Below are 18,285 nucleotides of genomic sequence, written 5' to 3'. Positions count from 1 at the left end.
CTCTCCAAAGCCTCCACATCCTCCTGATAGTGTGGCAGCTAGAATTCAACACTATATTCCAAATGTGGTCTAAGGTTCTATAAAGCATCAACATGACTTGCCAATTTTTAAACTTAATATCCTGGCTGCTGAAGGCAAGCATGCCATATGCCTTGACTACATTCTTCACCTGCATTGCCACTTTCAGCAACCTATGTACCCAGATCCCTTTGCCTACCAATACTCTTAAGGGTTCTGCCATTTACAGTATATTTCCTATCTGTATTAGACCTTCCAAAGTGCATTACCTCACATTTGTCTGGATTAAACTCCATCTACCATCTCTCCACCCAAGTCTCCAACTGATCTATATCCTGCTGTATCCTCTGATGGTCCTCATTGCTATTGGCATATCTGCCAATTTTTGTGTCATCCGCAAACTCACCAAACAAGTTACATTTTCCTCCAAATCATTTATATATATTACAAACATGTTTTGTGTCATGTTTAAGTCTTGTAACTGGTAAAAGGTATGCTAAATTGTTTTGTTATACTGTGTTCTTAAATAAACTTTATTTGATAAAAGCTTCCCAGTGGGCAACTTGAATCATGCCTGGAGTGAAACACCTTATGCTCACCAGGTGCATATGGTGCCAGTACTTAGACTGAAACGTTGTATCAAAGGCCAAACAGTAACGTTGCCAAGACAACAGACTGTTTTTGAATTTTAGCCGGTTTACATTCAGCACTTAACTACCAGCAACTTATCAGATTTAAAATTGATGTTTTGGTAAACTAAGAACCAATTATATTGTGGGAAATATTGACACATCAGGAGTATAAGTGAGGGGCAGTAGCACAAACTGAGAGAGCACCTGCCACTTGTCACCACTCTCAGCTCAGAGAGAGAGACTTGCTGACTCTCAGCTGCACTTATGTCTTAAAAGAAAGCACCATCTGAATAGTAAAGGTACTGAAAGACAGAGGTTCCAGACAGAAGAAATCAGAGAAAACCAGAAGATTCCGAAAGATGCCAAACTTGGTTATAATTTAGAGAGTGACTAGAAAGTTCTATTTCTTTGTTAGTAAATGGGAGTTCCATTAGAATTGTCTTATTTGGTTTGTTAATAGTTGAACTAATTTGTTTACTGTTAGACAAATAAAGTGCTACTTGTTGATTTTACAGGGAATGTCTCAAGTAATTATTTTGATTTAACCACAAAGACCGGGTATTACCACTTCCCACACACTTAACAGAGGAGGCGAGGTACTCCTCCATATAGCTGCGCGTTAGTTCTCGGGGTGGGGCGGGGGGCAGGGTCAACATTCGCTTCATAACACTGGAAACCATACAACTTTGAGTAAGGGCATAATTTGCTTAGGCTGAAAACCTCCTTCATAACCACTGATACTACTAGCCTTGTGTACACAGAGTGGTTTCACAGGCTGGATACTGGAGGGCTTCTGGGAAGTGCATTCTGGCAGGTGAGGTACAGCAAAAAATTCCAAAAGTTTAGTTTGTTTTATAACAAAATCCAGTCACCACGATGGGGAGGCTAACCCAGTTGATTGGAATGTTAAGAAATCAAAGGTAGTTTTGAAATTTTGCCCACTTGTATGGGTAAACATTCGAAATTAGATATAGTTTCAGGTAGGTTTAATTTAATGTTTGTGTGTCTGGGAAGGAGCTGCAGCTAAAAGCTGTAGACAAAATATGTTTGTGTGAGGGAGGTTAGCTTCAATCTCAGCTGAGATTTTATTGTGACAGACAGCTCTTCAGTGTGAAAGGTAAATATCATTGCTCAGCAACTACAGGGTCCCTGCAGGCCATTTTATTTTGATCTTCAGTTTTTCGCTGAAAAATGGCCAGCTGAGAAGGAGCCAGAAGGCAGCTCTGCTCAAAGCTGGAAATGTTTTTCAATGGAGTAATGGTTTCAGACTGCCAGTGCCAAAGATCCTAAAGGGCAACTAGTTAGAAGCTAGAGAAATAAAGAAAAGTCTGGAGTTAAAAGGGAAGAAAGAAGAAACTGGAAAATAGAACAAGATTATGTTGACACCAGGCAAAACTGAGAAGAAATCGATTGGTGAGGATACTAGAGAAAGAGAGGCCATGGCCTGGTGGTATTATCGCTATCTAGAAACTCAAGCTAATGTTCTGGCGACCTGGGTTCAAATCCCACCACAGCATTTAGTAGAATTTGAATTCAATAAAAGAAAAATCTGGAATTAATGATCCACTGATGACCATGAAACCACTGTCAATTGTTATGTTGTTTCAAATGCTCATCCAAATATTTTTAAGGTCGTAAGGTTTCCAGCTTCCACTATATCTTCCCAGGCAGCGTATTCCAGATTTCCATCACCCTCAGTGAATTTTGTGTTCTCAAATCCCCTTTGAATCTTCTATCCTTGTCCTAAAACTATGCTTCTCATGATCGACTCTTCAACCAAGGAGAGCAGCTGCTATTTACCCTGTCCGTACCCTTCAAACTTATACTCAATCATGTCTACCCTCAGCCTTCTCCGCTCTAAAGAAAACAATCCAAGCCTATCTAGTCTCTCCTTATAGCTCAAATGCTCCATCCCAGCCAACATCCTGGTGATCCTCCTCTGTACCCCCTCTAATGCCATCACATCCTTCTTATAGTGAGATATGCACACTTCTCCAGCTGGACCCTAACCAACTTTCTGTACAGCTATAACATTCCCTCCTTGCTCTTGTACTCTATACCACGACTGATAAGACTGTCCCACGTGCCTTAACTATCCTATTCATGTGCTTTGCCAACTTCAGGCATCTGAATAATTACCCAAGATCCATCTGAAGTTCCTAATGTGCTGTCATACATTAAATACTCTCTCGTTTTGTTTCTTTTTCTAAAGTGCATCACCTCATGCTTACCAAGGTTGAATACCATTTACTGCTGCCCTGTCTATCTGACCAACCCATCTATATCTTCCTGTAATCTACGACTATCTTGTTCACTGTTAACCACCCTACCAACCTTGGTGTCATCTGTAAACCTGCTAATCATTCCCCCCACATTATCTTTTATATAATTTATCAAACAATATGTGATGTAGGAGGTTGAATTAGGCCAACAGAAAACACAATCGTGGTTTGAGATCATTAACACAATACTGACTTAAGAGTCTTAGACTATAGACAGCACTGATGAGGACTATTATAAAAGACAGCTCTAACTTAATGACAAGTATTCCTCATTTAAAGGATGTATTTTGAATTTATAAAATGGATGCGATTTGCTTTTAGAATACATTTTGTAAAACTTCAGCCAACAACAGGATACAACAGGGTTTGATGGGACAAAGTTGCACTCAGGACCTGCATTCTGTGGGACAACAGTTCCACTGAATGCAGCTACTTTATCAGTTGTCAGAAACGAAATGGCTACCAATGACAGTGACAAATAGAAATATACAGCTCAGAACTGATATCGCAGGTGCAAGGCAGACATAGGATTTTCTCAGGGTTGGACGAATGTCACACGAGTTTGTGTCTGTGGGAGTCATTGCCACTGTCCAGCGTCTTGTGTTGCTGGGCAACAGACGAAGGTAACATCCGAAGTTAAGGACAAATAAGCTCTGATGAGCCCAGGATGTAAATGTTATTGGCTGGAGTTGGAGAGAGAGATGATTATTGACTGATTTGTATTAATGATTATTGGATAATGCTACCAGAAAGGTGGGACGAATGATTTTGAAAATGTGTAATTGTCCTCAGAGATATTGTATTTCAGAGTGAATTTGTGCTGCCCACTTTCTTTACCAGGAGTGCTGGGCTACTTTATATCATTCTCCCATTTGGTTAATAAAGTCATGTCTTAAAAAAAAAATCAGTAAACTAAGTTTCACGAGTCTCTATTTGGTTTAGGATTAGCAATACATAGCTCAAAAGGAAAGCCCCGTCAACAATTAGGGGCCCAGCAGTAAACTTGTGCTACACCACTGGGCACTGGCATCCAGTCACTCAAATAGCCTTCTACCGTCATCCTTAGTGTCACATTCTTAAGCCAATTTCAAACCCATGTTGCCAACCTTCCCTGAATTCCATGTGCTTCAATCTTCTCAATCAGTCTCCCATGCGGGACTTTGTCAAAAGGCTTCGCTAAAATCCATATAAACTACATCAAGTGCACTTCCCTCATCCACATACTTGATCACATTTTCAAAAGAATTCCAACAAATTGTCAGGCATGACTTCCCTCTGACAAAGCCATACTGACAATCCCCAATTAATCCATGCCTTTCCAAGTGGAAATTAATTCTCTTCTTCAGCAATGTCTCCAATAATTTTCCCTACCACTGACATGAGACTCAGTGGTCTATAATTTCCTGATTCACCTCTACGACCTTTCTTGAAAAGCAGAGCCACATTAGCCATCCTCCTATTTGGGCACTTCCTCGTGGCCAGTGAGGAACAACACATGTGTCAGAGCTCTTGCAATTTCTTGCCTTGCCTCCCACAGCAGCCTGGGGTGCAGTTCACCTGGGACTGGAGATTTGTTCATTTTTAAAATCAGTCAGAGCCTCCAATTCCTTCCCATTTCCTACGTCAAACTTTACAACTTCCTCAGTAAGGGTTATATTCACTGGAGTTCAGAAGAATGAAGGGGGTTCTCACAGAAACCCTATCAAATTCTCACAGGACTAGACAGTAGAACCAGGAAGGATGTTCCAGATGGTGGGGTCAAATTCTAAGGGTACAGGATCAATCTTTCAGGACTGAGACAAGGAGAAATTTCTTTAGAGAGAGAATGGTAAGCCTGTGGAAATCACTACTACAGTAAGTGGTTGAGTTAGTGATGTTAGTGTACCTTTAAGAGCTTTTCAAAATCATGATCAGTCTTAGGTGATATCATTGTGGGAGGAGAAAAACTGTGGGCAGGTCAGGTGACAAGAGGTCATATTTCGATTTTATTTTGGCTGCAATGTTAGAAGCAGAGCTGGAAGTCTGTGTCTCATTTTTATTTTGCAAGTTTTACCTGTTAAGTGAAAGCACATTTTGTTTGCCATCCTGCAGTAAAAAGTCTGTGCTTTGGGGGATTTGCAAAACTGTCTCGTCTTCAAACTTGATCCCAGTATCACGTGAGCATTATTTTATGCTGTGTTGAACCTGTTTAAAGGGTTGTTTATGGAGGTTGGTTTTGATCGGGATAGCTTATATACATTACCTTCGGTGTTTTTAAAAAAAGGGTGGCATGGACCAGATGGACCAAAGGGCCTGTTTCCATGCTGTAAACCTCTGACTCCAAATTCATTAAGGGTTATACATTATCATGATTGTTTATAATTGATAAAAGTTCTTGCTAATTTTCTTACTATACATGTTAACTATATTCTTAAATAAACTTTGATAAAAGCTCCCCAGGGGGTCACTTGAGTCATAACTGAAATGAAACATCTCATGCTTATCCAAGCCAAATTAAAAATGCAAACCTTATGATTCAGGTGGGCTTCATAAAACACAAGTTTCTGACCTGAACCATAATAATGTTTTCAAAAATTGAGGTGAAGGGGATCAAATGATATGGGAGGTTGGGAGGGAGGTGGTGTGGGGGATCAGGAGTTGGATGATCATAATGAATGGTGGAGCCAGCTCAAAGGGCCAAATGGCCTCCCTCTTGCTTCTATTTTGTGTTTCCATAATGAGATGCCACTCAATAACTAGCAATACAATAAAGCCTCATCTCCCCGCAATCCCAAATCTGTTATATGATTAAATCAGTATTGCCTGATTAAAACATGCACAGTTGGCAAAAGTTAACTTGGAATAAGAATAGAATGGAAGGAAGAATGTTTCAATTACCCTGGCAGCCAGCAGTTTCATGTACTGATCCTTCATATCATTGTAGAGGGACTGATAATCCGTGTTCACTATCGCACTAGACAGGAGAACAGAACAGTTAAAAACAATCCAGTTCTTCCAAGTTTCCTAAGGAGGGCATACATACAAACATGTCCACATTCCTGCTCCCAGAAAAGCTTTTTCCCCATCTCAATTCCAGGGGAACTGTGTGGCTCTTGCCAAATGTATTTTTAATTCACGTACAGCAATAGAAATAAAGACAATTCATTGACATTACTCTGCCCATCTTGAAACTGGCAGGACTGGGTTCAATACTTACCTTCCAGTTTTACTCATCACTAAAGTCAATGGAGAGCTAGATTAGACTGGGGATAAAAACTACCTAATCCCATGGGACTCCTGTCTGGTACACTGGGTTACAATTACCCCAATGCGCCAGCCAATAAGTAGAGAAAGAGAATCCAAGGCACTGGACTGTCTTGCATGGTATCCCAGTCCCAAATGGACAGATACCAGATGATTTCACACTCCTAGGCTGGGATCTCGAGTATAGGATTTGAGAAATCATGTTACAGCTGCACAAAACATTGGTAAGGCCACATTTTTCAAGTTTTAATAGTTTATTAGTGTCATAAGTAGGCTTGCATTAACACTGCGATGAAGTTACTGTGAAAATCCCTAATTGTCAGCTGTTTGGGAGAATTTAGCAAGGCCAATGCACCCAACCAGTACATCTTTTGGACTGTGGGAAACTGGAGCACCCGGAGGAAACCCACGCACTCACGAGGAGAACATGCAGCCTCTGCACAGACAGTGACTCAGGCTGGGAATTGAACCCAGGTCCCTGACACTGAAGCAGCAATGCTAACCACATTTGGAGTCCTGCTTACAATTCTAGTTGCCCTGCTATAGGAAGGATGTTATTAACCTGGAAAAGGTGCAAATAAAGATGTAACTAGAGGTAGAAAGTTTGAATTATAAGGAGAGGCTGAACAGGTTGGGACTTTTTTCCCTGGCGCATAGGAGGATGAGGGGTGATCCCAGAGGTTTATAAAATCATGAGGGACATAGATAAGGTGAATAGCCAAGGTCTTTTCCCCAGGGCAGGAGTGCCCAAAACTAGAGGGCATAGTTTTAAGGTGGGAGGGAAAGATTTAAAAGCAACCTGAGGGGCAACTTTTTCCACAGAGGTGGTGGTAGAGGCAGATACAATTATAACATTTAAAAAGTAGACACATGAATAGGAAAGATTTACAAGGATTTGGGCCAAACACAGACAAATGGGACCTGTTCAGTTTAAGAAAGCTGAGTTGACCAGAGGGCCTGTTTTTATGCTGTAGGTCTATAGCTCTACCTTATGCTCCTGAGTCTACAGATTGCAGTTTTAAAAAAACTAAAGCCTACACATTAATGTTTAACTTGGCTTTCATGTGAGACTGGGCAATCGCCATTGAATGTGCATTCATGGGTTAAGAGAGTGAAAGTGACAGTAAGGATAAGTGAATAGGTAAAGCTGTGGAAAACAGATTTCAATGTCGCAAACATGAAGTAATCTAGGGAACGTAAAAAGGGTGGATCGGGGACTTTCTAAATGGTGAAAAGCTAAAAGCAGTGGAGGTCCTAAAAGACTTGCCTGGCATGGAGGGAGGTCCAGACATATACACCATTAAAATGTTATGAACAAGTGCAAAATATAATTAAAATGTCTAATGAAACGCTGGCCTGTCTAGGATTACAATGGGGGCAGAAGGTATGCTACAGCTACAAGAACTCTGGTTAGGCCACACACAGACAGCGAGAGCAGTTCTGGACGCACACAGCTTAAGGAGGATATACTGGAGGGAGTGCTGTGCAGCTTTACTGCAAGGTTGCCTGGACTCTTAAGGGTTAAACTGTGAAGTGAGATTACATAAACTAGGATTGCATTTGTTAGAATTTGAAGGCTAAAGGTGACGTGACTGAAGTTTCAACATATTAAGAGGGAAGAAGCAGATGAGGTAGATAGTGAAAAAAACATTTTTTGCTATTTGTAGAGACCAGGCCATGGTCTCAAAATGTGAGTTAAGGCCTTATTAGGAGTGATGATGTGAAACATTTCCACAACAGAAATGATGTAGAGATGCTGTTGGACTGGGGTGGGCACAGTAAGAAGTCTCTCAATGCCAGGCTAAAGTCTAATAGGTTCATTTGGAATAATGAGTTTTCTGAGTGCTGCTCCTTCATCAAGTCAGTCACTCACCTAATGACAGCTCTCCAAAAGGTTTTGTGTGTGTGTGTGTGTGTGTGTGTGGGTGGTGGTGGTATGGTGGAGAGGTTTGTAGTGGGAGCAAATGATTGCTTTGTTTGCCAATAGTTGAATTCATTTGGAATAACTGTAGTCCGGGTAAATCCGATGATGCTAATCTGAAATCAGCTCCGGGAAAGCAGAGCATGGATCAGTATCCGAGGAGATAGCACAGCAAATTCTTGGAACAGGTTAGAATTATTGGTGGAAAGATCTTATCCCCAGAAATGACTTGTGACCAAGGTGAAAAGCTGTAACTTTAGATAAATGGCGAGATAAGATTCTGCTTTGATAGACAATGGATATTTTATGGTATTCGTGGAGGGCCCTATTAACCTGCCCTTGGCCCTCAGTATTTTTTATTGGTGACCTCAGTATGGGTACAGAGTCAGGCTCTGAATGACAGTTTGCTTTAGGGAAGAAGACTAATGTTGAAAGCAGCAACAGTAACCGCACAAAGCCAGATACACCAGTAGATTAGATCAAGTTGGAAAAAGATCAGTGTGCATTATCAAACACTTGTTGCTGCACAACAGAGCAAGTCAAACATAATGATAAGGTGTGCAAGTAGATCCACAGGTGGCAGGAGCAATACTTTTAGAACATTGTGTCAGAGGGAGATGATGGCCTAATGGCAATGGTTGCTGGACTAATAATCCAGGCACCCAGGCTAATAAATCAGGAATTGAAATCGAAACTTAGTTACAAAACTAGCATCAACTGTCATAAAAACCCATCTGGTTCAATAATGCCCCTTTAGGGAAGGAAATCTGCCATCCTTACTCGGGTCTGGCCTACACGCAACTCCAGCCCTACAGCAACTGCCCTCTGAAATGTCTAGCTCAAGGGCAAATAGGAATGGGCAACAAATGATGGTTTTGCCAGTGATGTTCACATCCCATAAAAAAAACAAAATATTTCACATCCTTACGAGATGATAGAGGAATTACATAGGATGGCCATATCACTGTATTGCCCTATCCAGTGTGGTTGTGAGGACGCAATATCATGTACCAGTCACAGCATGAGGGCGAGCACACTACGCTGGAGGTGGTGATGGCCTCGTGGTATTATCGCTAGACTACTAATCCAGAAAATCAGCTAATGTTCTGGGGACCCAGATTCGAATCCCGCCAAGCTGATGGAGGAATCTGCATTCAATAATAAAAAAATTCGAATTAAGAATCTGCTGATGACCATGAAACCATTGTCGAATGTCAGAAAAACCCATCTGATTCACTAACATCCTTAAGGGAAGGAAATCTGTCATCTTTACCCAGTCTGGCCTACATGCAACTTCAGACCCACAGCAACGTGGTTGACTCTCAACTGCCCTCTGAACAAGAGCAACTAGAGACAGGCAATAAATGCTGGCCAGCCAGTGATGCCCGCGTCCCACAAATGTACAAAAAAAAATTAAAATCATAGTGCAACTTTATTAATTGCAAGATGCCATCCATGATCTTTAGAATGATGAATACTTGTGGTACTTCCCACTCTTGAGGTACAACTTATTGAAACCCCACCCTAAAGCAAGAGAACAGCCCCAGTAATAAATTCTAGCAGAATGGGCGAGCACAAGAATTTCTACCCTCACATTCTTCCATTTATCACACAGAATGGTTTCAGGGTTCAGAGATGGTTTTACCTGCACATCTCCCATTTCTGCACAAAGGCAGGAATGTGCAGAGCCTTCCGCACCCTCGGGTCATTCAGGTAGTCGCTGCAGGCAGTGGTGTTGGTGCAAGGGGGATCAAGCCGGACACTTCTATGGCTCTGTTGTATATCTTGCAGTTTCTAGAGAAAAAACAGCAAGAGGTGAACACGCTGAGAAAGGCAAGAGAAAACGATGCAGTAACACATCACACGAGACTCGCCAAAAGTTCACTCAGTCCCACTGGGTGGCATGTGTCAGAACATTTCCAACTTCCGCTCACCTGCAGCTAGGGACCCATCCTTACTATTTATAAATGGGCACTGATATCAGGTAAGGAACAGAGTCAATCCCAGAGTTACACTGCAGCCCAAACTAAAATTTACATCATATTATTCCCAAAAAAATTCCACATGACACTCTTCTCCATTCCCATCAGATTCACATTGAGAACAAAAATGTAAAACTTTCTCAGGTGGCTAAGGGAATTTACCATGTTGCTACTTATAGATGCATCATAAAAAGCATTCTTTCTGGTTGTATCACAGCTTGGCATGGCTCCTGCTCTGCCCAAGACTGCAAGAAACTACAAAGGGTTGTGAATGAAGCCCAGCCCATCACGTAAACCAGCCTCCCATTCACTGACTTTGTCTACACTTCCTAATGCCTCGGAAAAGCAGCCAACGTAATTAAGGATCCCGGACATTGTCTCTTCCACCTTCTTCTGCGGGGAACAAGATACAAAAATCAGAGGACACAATCACAGGAAGATTGTCTGAACAGAATCAATCTCCACAAGGATTTTCTTTTATTAAAGTACTGGATTCACCATGGCAAACATGAAAGAAGAGTAGAGACTCTCATCACCAGACCCTGAAACCCTTTGCAGCACCACTGGCAGATATTCAGGTCTCAGATGGTGGAATTTGAATTCAATAAAAAAAATCTGGAATTAAGAATCTGCTGATGACCATGAGACCATTGTCGATTGTCAGAAAAACACCATTTGGTTTGCTAATGTCCTTTAGGGAAGGAAATCTGCCATCCTCACTTGGTCTGGCTTACACGTGACTCCAGAGCCACGGCAATGTGGTCGACTCAACCACCCTCAAATGGCCTAGTAAGACACTCAGTTATATCAGTCGCTAACTGTGGCATTTCAAGCAAGTAGTTCACCACCGCTTTCTCAAGGGCAACTAGGGATGGGCAACAAATGCTGGCCAGCCATAAATTAATTAAAACAACTACTTTTAAGAAGATCTCCTTTCCTAATATCTCCTTATGAGACTCAGTGTCGAATTCTATTGGCTGATGAGACTCCAGTGAGACATGCTGAGATGTTCTACCACATTCAAATAAATGCAGCTTGTTTTCTGGCCACCACCTTTATGTAAATGTTAAAGTGGCTTACCTTCCTCCACCACAGGCTCATTTTGTTTTTGGCAAACAAGGTTCCCAAGTCATTGATGACCAGCTGCTTCTGGTTCTCATCAAAGCTGTTGAAAGATAAAAGAACAGCCAGTCACTTACTGCTTTAAATATTTCGCTCTCAATGTATTTTCTCGATCCGTCAAGTAGTTCCCACCTCACCTGACAGAGGGCAACAGCAGCGGTGTCTGCTGACCACCCATCCTGGCCCACTCCTCAGTCACCCCCTCCCTTCCCTACAATACCATTCCATGAAAGTGCAGGAGACACACCTATCGTTCTCCCATCCCACTGTGCAAGGCCCAAAACATTTCTTCCAAGTGAAGAAACAATCTACTTGCGCTTTCTTCAGTTTGGTACTCTATTTATTGATCCTTCACACAGAGGAGACCAACGCAGACTGGGAGAACACTTTGCAGAAATGCCTCCCCTCTGTCCATAAGCTTGGCCCTGAGCTGCCTGTCACTTCTCATTTTAATTCCCCACCCTGCTCCCGCTCTGATCTCTGTCCTTGGCCTGCAGCAGTGACCCAGTGAAGCCCAACGCAAGCTCCAGGAACGGCACGTCATCTTTCAAAATGTCACTCAACAACCTTCAGGCCTCAACACTGAGTTCAATGACTTTAAATCATTATATCAGCCTCCATTTTGTTCCAGGTTTTTATTAGTTGGGTTTTTCTGCCATCTTGCTTTTTTCCTTTATCCCTTCATGTTGCATCTTAATGTAACGTTGTGGCATTGCGGTTAGCACCGCTGCCTCACACGGTCAGGGAATCGGGTTCAATTCCTGGTTGGGTCAATGGCTGTTCGGAGGCTGCACATTCTCCCTGTGACTGCATCAGTTTCCTCCCACAATCCGAAAGGTGTGTGGGTTAGGTGCATCGATCATGCTAAATTCTCCCTCAGTGTTACCCTGACAGGAGTGTGGTGACTAGGGGATTTTCACAACAATTTCATTGCAGTATTAATGTAAGCCTATTTGTGTCTAATAAGTAAACTTTAAAAGATGGTGTGGCTGTTCAGGCCTCATCTGGACACAATCTGTTTCTTTAATCTGCCCATTACCTCTCTCCTTGGTTCTGTTATTATTGAATTTCCCCTGACCTCCACACTTTTCTCAGACCTCCTCTTTCATTCTTCCCATTTTCTCTCCTCTTCACCTGGGTTAAAAGCTGTTGCATTTTTATTTTCCCTCAGTGTTGAAGGGTCATCGACCTGAATGCTGCCGGACCTGCTATTCTTCATTGTGATGGGAGAATTATGAACATCCGAGTGGTATTGTCACTGGACTAGTAATCCAGAGACCCAGGGTTAAAGCTATGGGTACCTGGGTTTGAGTCCCACCACAGCAAATGCTGCAAACAGATGCAAAACACAATTCCTCTCATCACCATTTTATTTTCCAGCAATTCTCCCCCCCACCCCAATAGCTACCAAACACCAACTCTGATGGGCAACGCCCCTGCCAGCCTCCCCAGCCTTGAGTCCTCTCTCAACAATTGCTTACCGGATTTCACCAGGCACTCCTCCCGCACAATCAGCGTAAAGGTTGTACACATTCAGGCCCGAGAGCCACACAATGTGAAACACCTCATAAACCTGAAAAGAAAGTAATAACCTTTACTCGATTACCACTCAGATTCATATGAGCAAAACAAATACATGACTCCTGCTCGTAAATTTATTACGTTCTGACATTGAGAGAACTTGCTCTCTGATTTAGCTGCTTTTGAGATACTAGGGTTGGATCTCAAAAATGAAGAGATAGAGTACAGAAAAGAGATAGAAAATCTGGTGAATTGAGGTGACAACAATAATCTCTCCCTCAATGTCAGTAAAATGAAGGAGATTGTCATTGACTCCAGGAAGCGTAACGGAAAACGTGTCCCTGTCTACATCAACAGGGACAAAGTGGAAATGGTTGACAGCTTGGGGTTTCTAGGCGCCCAGATCACCAACAACCTGTCCTGCTCCCTCCAAGCCAACGCTTTAGTTAAGAAAGTCCACCGACGCCTCTACTTTCTCAGGAAGCCAAGTACGTACAGCATGTTCACTCAGACTCACCAATTTTTACAGATGCACCACAAAGCATTCTTTCTGGATGCATCACAGTTTGGCATGGCTCCTGCTCTGACCAAGACTGCAAGAAACTACAAAGGGTTGTGAACATAGCCCAATCCATCACTCAAACTAGCCTCCAATCCACTGACTCTGTCTACACTCTGCACTGCCTTGGACCCCACACACCCTGGACATACTCTCTTCCACCTTCTTCCATTGGGGCAAAGATACAAAAATCCAAGATCATGTACTAACCAACTCAAGAACAGCTTGTTCCCTGCTGCCATCAGACTTTTGATTGGACCTACCTTATATTAAGTTGATCATTCTCTACATTCTAGATATGACATTATATTGTGCACCCTCTCCTTTCCTTTTCCCCTATGTACTCTATGAACGGTATGCTTTTAGTGCACAAGAAACAATACCAATCCATGTGATAACAAATCAAATTAGCTTGCCTCCAATAGGACTGGGATAAGGTGAGCTCCAGACAAATCTAAGCAATAGGAATGGTTTGCAGAGAATTATCACTGGGATTATTGAGTTACAAGAGCAAGGAGGTAAAGCTAAACCTTTCATGACACAATGGTCAGGCCTCACCAGGTGCAGTGGGTGGAATTCTGGGCACCGCTTGGCAGATGTGGAGGAGTATCTTGGGATGCTACCAGAGTTGACAGCCCGTGGAGAGACTGCAGAAGCTGGGATTGTTCTCCTGAGAGCAGAGAAGGTTACGCGGAGATTTCAATGATGAATGATTTTGTTAAAGTGAGGCAAAGGGAAAACTGTTTTGGTTGGCAGGAGATCAGTGAACAGAGGGCATAGATTTAAAATTATTAGCACAAAGGATGCCGAGGAGAATTTTTATTTTTTTTTACAGTGGTCACTGGCATCGTTTGGAATGCACAGTCCAAAAGACTGATGGAAGCTACTTAGTAACAATGATTTTCAAAATGGAAACGGATAAGTAACTAAGGAAAAATGTGCAAGGCAATGGTCAAAGAGCAACAGTGCGACTCATGGGATAGCTCCTTCAAACAGCCACCACAGTGTGATGGGCCAAAGGGCTCCTTTCTGTGCTGTAAAATTCCATGACTGTAAATCCAGAATGAGGGAGCACTAGAATGTTTCTTAGCCTGTCTACATCGCATGGTGTGAAATGCAGATCCATCGCGTGATGTATTGAGCCATTTGGGCAAAGTACAGATAGAGGGTTCAAGGATAGAGAGTCAAAGTTATTTTTAAAACCCTGCTGCAAATCCTCTGATACTGTGGATCCATCCTCGTGATCTTTATCTGCACAGGTTCCTGCAGCTTAGATATTTCATAGAGTCCCCACACTGCAGACGGTGGCCATTTGGCCCATCGATTCTGCACCAACTTTCTTTCCCAGGCCCTATCCCATAACTCAGCATTCTTATCCTGCTAATTCCCGTAACCTACACACCATGGGACACTAAGCGACAATTTACCATGGCCAATCCACCTAACCTGCACATCTTTGGCCTGTGGAAGGAAACCAGAGCATCCGGAGGAAACCAATGCAGACTGGGGAGAGCTTGCAAACTCCACACAGATAGTCACCTGAGGCCAGAACTGAACCTGGGTCCCTGGCGCTGTGAGGCAGTTGTGCTAACCACTGTGTCATACTGCAACTGTAGGAAGTCTCACAACACCAGGTTTAGGTCCAACCAGTTTATTTGATAGTAATCCCACAAGCTTTCCGAAACAGTGTTCCTTCATCAGGTGTGTGGAAGGTTCTGATCAGAGAAGGGCGTATAAAGATACACGCATTCTAATCAGTATTCTGTAAACTGTAAGTCTTTACAGCTAACCTGCTATTCAAGTCTTAAAGATGCAGACAATGTGAGTGGAGACAGCATTAGCATAGGTTAAAGAGATGTGTATTGTCTCCAGACAGGACAGGAAGTGAGATTTTACGAAGGAATACCGTTCCCAAAAGCCTGAGAGATTACTATCAAATGAACTGGTTGGACTTAAACCTGGTGTTGTGAGACTTCTTACTGTGTTTACCCCAGTCCAAAGCCAGCATCTCTACATCAAACTGCAACTGTACAGGGTCCTGGTGAGACCACATCCGAAGACTGTACAAATTTTGGTTTCCTTATTTGAAAAAGGATATAAACATACCAGAGGCTCAATTAATTTCTAAGGTGAAGAGCTTATCTTACGAAGAGAGCTTGAACAGATCAGGCCAATACCCATTGACATGTAGAAGAACGAGAGGTGATCTTACTGAAACATATCGATAGCATTATACAATGACTAGCATCTTCCCCAGTTAATGCTTTGTCTGTCTCGTTACCTACATATCTTTGTTACAATTTCTCCTAGCTCCCACCAATCATGGACCTTCTATTCTGCTTTTATACAGTACAGTAGAAGAATCATACGGATTTGAAACATTTACTCTATTTTCTCTCTCACCACAGATGCTGCATTCTAGCATACAAATGCAAAACAAGGATAGAAATGGGACTACATTACAAAATTCCTTACCCTCGGCCAAGACATTTACTTCCGATAGGACTTGCTGATAAAAAGGGATGCAAGTGTAAAATGCAAGAAACACAGCACAGTGGTTAGCACTGCTGCCTCAGCGTCAGGGACCAGGGTCAATTCCGGCCTCAGGTGACTGCCAACAACTTTTTTTTTTAAAACTATTTTCTTTGATCACGTAAACATGTGTTATTTAAGTGGTTTGCATTGTATTTTGTTTCTAGAGTTAAAAGTTTATTTATTAGTGTCACAAGTAGGCTTACATCAACACTGCAATGAATCCCCTAGTCGTTACACTCAGGTGCCTGTTCGGGTACACCGAGGGAGAATTTAGCACAGCCAATGCACCTAACCCACACATCTTTTGGACTGTGGGAGGAAACTGGAGCACCCGGAGGAAACCCACGCAGACACAGGGAGAATGTGTAGACTCCGCACAGTCACCCAAGCTGGGAAATCGAACCCAGGTCCCTGGTGCTGTGAGGCAGCAGCATTAACCGCTGTACTGCTCCATAAATTTCTGTCATATAAAGAGAGAAGAACTGTGGATTGTGTGTGTTTAAGCATACATAAGATAGACATCAACAGATTTCTGGGAATTGAAGGGTATGGGAAATGGCAGCAAGGTGAAGTTGACATAAAAGATGAATCATGATATTACTGAGTGCCAAAGGGTAGTGTAGCCTCTCCAGCTCTACTTCCTGTGTTTTATGATTCGATGAAATGCACAAAACAGAGGGAAAGGCAGGGATCAAAATGACCCACAAACAATTTTAATTGGAGTGATTGTACCAGGCAATACTCACCCTCATCTGACAGTTCTCATCTTCATTGTTGTGGAAGTTGCATTTTCCTTTGCAACAGCAAAACTTCTGGAGATCAGACCACAGTCTGAAAACAAAACAATTGCAGACAGTGTAATAAGGCCAGAAAAATACCAGAAATACTCAGATCTGCAGAGAGGGGGACAGTGTTAACATTCCAGGTTTGTGACCCTCCATCAGCCTTGGGAAAAGCTAAAAACGCCATCAGTCTCAAACAAGCGAAAGGGAAGATGAACAAAAGGGAAGGCCTGAGATGGGGTGAAGTAAAGGGAGTAGCAATGGGACAACTTAAGAAACAAAAGGCAGGTCCAGAAGAGGTGCGAATGGCAGGATAGCTGCCATCCAAAAGGAATTGAGAGAGAAACAAAAAGTGAAAGAATAACAAATTGGGAAAGAGAAAATGGAGCAACGTGGGGCCGAAGCTTACATTTGAAAAATTGTTGGATTCTATGTTGACTCTAGAAGGCTGGCAAAGTGCCTGATTAAAAGATGAGGTGCTGTTCCTTGACTATTGTGTTGAGCTTATGGGTGGCACAGTGGTTAGCACTGCTGCCCTATAGCACCAGGGGCTCGGTTTAATTCCAGCCTCGGGGTATTGTCTGTGTGGAGTTTGCACATTCTATCCATGTCTGTATGGGTTTCCCCCGGGTGCTCCAGTTTCCCCTCTCATTCCAAAGATGTGCAGGTTAGGTGGATTGGCCACGCTAAATTGTCAAAGGTGTTTTTAGATGAATTAGCCATGGTAAGTGAGCGGGGTTTACAAGGATAGGGTAGGGAGAGAGAGCCTGGTTAAGGCACACCGTCAGAGAGTTGGTTGTTATTTGATGGGCCAAATGGCCTCTTCTGCATTGTGGGGATTGTATGATTCACTCAAACACTCTAGCAGGCAAAGAACAGGAAGGTCAGAATGGAGAATTAAAGTGAAATTGAAGCAGCTTATAGCAGCTGATCAACCCAACAGTAACCCATTTATCCCTGCTTTCTGCTTACTGTTAGCTAACCAATTCTCAATTCATGTCACCCCCTACATCATGAGTGGTGCTTGTAGACCGAATGGACAATGTGGTCATCCAACCAGTATCTGACCATTCTAACGTAGAGGAGACCACATCACGAGTTGCAAATACCGATTAATAAACCAATGGCTGTTTCACCTGAAAGGTATGTTTAGTACTGCAAAAGGAGAGGGGGTGGGATGGGGGGCAGACTGCAGAGCGGACCAGGGGCGTGGAGGGAATGGTCCCTTTGAACTATCGAGGAGAGAGGAGGTGGTGGAAGTAATGGAGGATGATTCATTCAGTCAGGAGTTTAGAAGAGGAACTGTATTATGGCTCATCTGGGAGGTATGTGAAGGGGCAAAAGGACATGAAACAGAAGGGACATCATGAAAGACCCCATGATCAACAGTGTCGGGGCAAAAGGGGGAGGGAATCCTTGGCTGAGAGAAAAGTACAGAATGTGGAAAATTGCACTATCCAAATGGATGCGGGGGGACAAAGCAATTGAAAAAATGGAAGTGTTTCCTTCCAAGAGGGAATATATTTGAGGCAGCTGTGTCATTGGGTTTACGTTGACAATTGGCACAACGGACCCTCTTCAGAAATGGAGAATTCAGGGAAAGGGAGAGAGGAATGGTCCAGGTGAAGCCAAGGAAGGGTGGAATTGGAAGCCAGGTTAGTGAAATTTTTCAGTCCAGGGTGAGAGCT

General features: G+C 42.8%; 1 protein-coding gene across 4 annotated transcripts in view; it reads right to left on the bottom strand.

Moving 5' to 3' along the window:
* Positions 1-18,285, bottom strand: part of ctsa (cathepsin A) — a 48,003-nt gene that overhangs the window by 15,572 nt on the left and 14,146 nt on the right. For all 4 annotated transcript variants that reach the window (XM_080205144.1, XM_080205146.1, XM_080205147.1 and 1 more), the window contains exons 8-12: positions 16,562-16,646; positions 12,682-12,773; positions 11,159-11,243; positions 9,742-9,890; positions 5,810-5,885 (exon numbers count right to left, since the gene is read on the bottom strand). In XM_080205144.1, the coding sequence (XP_080061270.1) occupies positions 5,810-5,885; positions 9,742-9,890; positions 11,159-11,243; positions 12,682-12,773; positions 16,562-16,646 (487 nt within the window). The remainder of the gene's footprint in view (positions 1-5,809; positions 5,886-9,741; positions 9,891-11,158; positions 11,244-12,681; positions 12,774-16,561; positions 16,647-18,285) is intronic.

This window comes from Carcharhinus amblyrhynchos, chromosome 16 (genome assembly GCF_965287045.1).
Source record: "Carcharhinus amblyrhynchos chromosome 16, sCarAmb.v2.hapA, whole genome shotgun sequence".
NCBI lineage: Eukaryota > Metazoa > Chordata > Chondrichthyes > Carcharhiniformes > Carcharhinidae > Carcharhinus > Carcharhinus amblyrhynchos.
The sequence above is the reverse complement of the archived record's forward strand: the minus strand, read 5'-3'. Positions and strand labels throughout refer to the sequence as shown.